Source organism: Elephantulus edwardii, unplaced genomic scaffold, assembly GCF_000299155.1.
Source record: "Elephantulus edwardii isolate Elephantulus edwardi_28Jun2011 unplaced genomic scaffold, EleEdw1.0 scaffold00037, whole genome shotgun sequence".
In the NCBI taxonomy this organism is placed as follows: Eukaryota; Metazoa; Chordata; class Mammalia; order Macroscelidea; family Macroscelididae; genus Elephantulus; species Elephantulus edwardii.
The window spans coordinates 1,808,138-1,811,326 of NW_006399787.1; the positions used below are offsets into that span (position 1 = coordinate 1,808,138).

The 3,189-nt window shown below is 39.6% G+C and overlaps 1 protein-coding gene across 1 annotated transcript in view; it reads left to right on the top strand.

The window, feature by feature from the left end:
• Positions 1-2,875, top strand: part of GTF2A1 (general transcription factor IIA, 1, 19/37kDa) — a 76,637-nt gene extending 73,762 nt beyond the window's left edge. The window contains exon 10 of the mRNA XM_006884632.1: positions 2,643-2,875. Coding sequence (XP_006884694.1) covers positions 2,643-2,750 — 108 coding nt within the window. The 3' untranslated portion in view covers positions 2,751-2,875. The remainder of the gene's footprint in view (positions 1-2,642) is intronic.
• The last annotated feature ends 314 nt before the right edge of the window (positions 2,876-3,189 follow it).

Sequence of the window (3,189 nt, forward strand, 5' to 3'; positions counted from 1 at the left end):
TTCCCTCTTATGCTATCCTTGAGGTCAGAGACCCCGTACAGGCACGGAGGACCCATTTTGTCACACAGGCGTCGTGGCCAGAGAGGACAGCGAGGCGGGTGTGGCAGTCTCCTTTCCTGGCTTTGGTATCAAGGATATGTTTGCTTCGTAGAATGAGTCTGAGAGAATTCCATCTTTTTTTTCTATTTTCTGAAATGGTTTATGTAGAATTGGTGATAGTTCTTCTCTGAATATTTGCTAAAATTGACTTGTAAAACCATCTGGTCCGGGGCTTTTTTTGTTTTGAAGTTGTTTTATTCATGTATATTCTTAATGTCTTTGCACAGTTCTGGTTTCCAGTTACTAGTGTTAAGTACATTGAAGCTCTTCTTGAGACCATCAAGTTTCTCAGTTCAGGCAGGATTTTTCCCCCAAGGCTATACTTTGGTCCTGACGGACTTCTTCAGGGGTTTTGTGTGTGTGCGTGCTTCAGCTTGAACTTGCATTTGATTCTTTGTTCTGCTGAGCCGTTGTCTTGTGTGAGGTTACTTGCTACAGATGTAGTTTATTTGATTTTTGTGTTGTCCATCTTTATGAGACCTCTGTGTATAATCATCAGTTATGTTGTTGAAAAGCCCGTATGGATCACAGCTGGGAGGTTGGAGCATTAATTTTAAGAATGGGATCTGTTAATATTGTCCCTAGTGAACAATATGTGTATCAGTATGTGGAACCTGTTTAGTTATATTGGGAATATAGTATGTTACATTATGCTGTTATATTTAGTTAGTATTTTATATTAGACTGGACTAAGAGAATCCCTTTTGTCACTTACTGACCTTAGTCAAGTCATGAAATGTTTCCTAGCATACTTTTTTGTAAATGAAAGCCTAGAAATTACTGTCATTTAGAGATCCCTTTCAGTAACAAAAAAAGGGAGAACCATGGAGTCTTTTTATTCAAGTGAGGCTTATAATGAGGATTGAATGACGAGTAAGAATTACTAGGAGAGGGAAGAAAGGTCATTTCAGTTTATAGTCCTTCTTGTCAAATTCATGGAAATACAGTCAACAGAAAGTGGTAATTAAAGGCATGGAAGAAAGTGCCCAAAACCTGGCACCTTGGACTGCCTTCCCTGAAGGCACTCAGCTTCCTGCTCTGTGGGCCAGGACACTTGTAGCTCTGCCTCACACTGGTCTGTGTCTGCCACCACTTGATGCCACTACCAACACCACCACCGCCACTTGCAACCATTCAGGTCTGACAGTTGTGAACCTCCTGGCTGTAGGACCTTTCTACCTCAGGGATGCATTCATGTCTTAGGGCATCTTTGGTGAGATCATCATTTTCTACCTCCGAGGATGGCTGTTTTTAAGTCTGGCAGAATGGCAAAGACTCAATCCCTATATCAGTAATTTAACACGATTTTGTATGTTCCCATCCTACAAGAGTGCCATGTAGTACCTTATGTATATTTTTAGCAGACTGTCCAATCCCCTTGTTCACAAGCAATTCACTTTAAAAAAAAATAACCTTGCACACTTAGTGGTTGGAATTAATTAAAAAGATCCTGAGTAGAAGGGTGTACAATATAGATGGCGTTATATGTGAAGAAAAGGAAGGTAAGGGCAATAAACTTGATGCTAAGGTGTCCGTGAGAGGAGTACAGAGACAAGGAATGGAAATGGTGGAATTGGCATGGTGACAGACAATCATGGAAAGTTGTTAGAAGGAAAGCCAATACATACATTTAGGAACCCACCCGCAGGCCTGCAGTGAGCCGAGCAGGGAAGGGTTGACAGTAGGACAGAGGGCTGGAGGAGGATTTGTGATGGTACTGGCCCATCCTGCCAGGTCCGCCTGTGTTCCCTTTTTGCCTCTACTGCCCCCTTCATGGTGTTAACTGTTAAGATTCATTTGACATTGCAGTGATCAGTGTGCCTTCCAAATCTAACATGGAAGAGACGATTTCATGTGCATGGAATTGACTGGTCTGTGTTTTAGGATCATTTTAAAAATTACTCATCCCGTGTCGGGTCTATATTGAAAAAGAAGAGCCAGATAACTTATGTCGCTATTAGTCATATTCGACTTGAAAACCCTTAACCAAGTGAGATTGTTAAGTGAGACTAGTGTTGTTATATTTGGACGAGCATCTTTCTTCTTTGTACATCATTCTTTGTCACTTTGTTATACTTAGGTACTCTAGGTTTGCTATGTTATTGAACTTTGTTCCATTGGGGTGTCAAATGCCATAATGGTTTCCCAGTGTGTACAGTGGTGGAGTTCCCAGTTGTAAAACAGGTTTGGAAGCAGGAGTGGCTTCCGCTTCTAAACCACATGGCCTATGGGAACTCTATGAACTTGGAGAAACGACCATAGTTATAGAAAGGCATTAGGTCTTTTGTTCATATAGTCTCTATGAGTTGTGCTTGATTCGAAGGCAATCAACAATATTGAAGAAAGGTTCACTGTCCTGGTGGTCTGTAGATAAAAGGAGTGGAAATACATCTAAGGATAAGTAAATAAGTATAGAAATAGTAGGATTTCTTGAGAAAAGACAAAACTGTATCTGGAAGCATTGAGAGGAACAAAAAGTGTTTCTGTTCCAACTGTTTGCCAACAGCTGTAAAATAATTAAATTTTTTGCACTTTTATTTTAGATACACAGAAGTAAAAACAAGTGGAAATTTCACCTCAAGGATGGCATTATGAATCTTAATGGAAGAGATTATATATTTTCCAAAGCCATTGGAGATGCAGAATGGTGAAGAAGTGCTTTTTTTTTTCTTTTCTAAATAAAACAGACTTTAAAAAATGAAGTGGACAATTTGAAATTTGGGACATATACCAACCAAAGCTTAACTTCTGCCTATCAGAAAAGTGCAGTAGAAGCAAAGCTACTTGGAACCAAGACAGACTTTGACAAAATAGACACTACTTCTAACTGGCAAGCCATGGAACTGTAGCACCTGTGATTGTTGGGAGGGGGCAGGACTGGGTTTTGTGTAGGAAAACCATAATTGTCAATTTTGAATACAGGTACCTGCCACCACTAATTAGCATGTATAGCTTTGTCCATATTCTTTCCTCCAGTTTGGGTTAAATCAAAAGATACTTCTTAGAATGAACTGAAGAAACTTCCCTTTTGATAGATTGAATCTTCTTATTGTATGTGGTTATATTTGGTAAAAATTGCATATGAGCTTT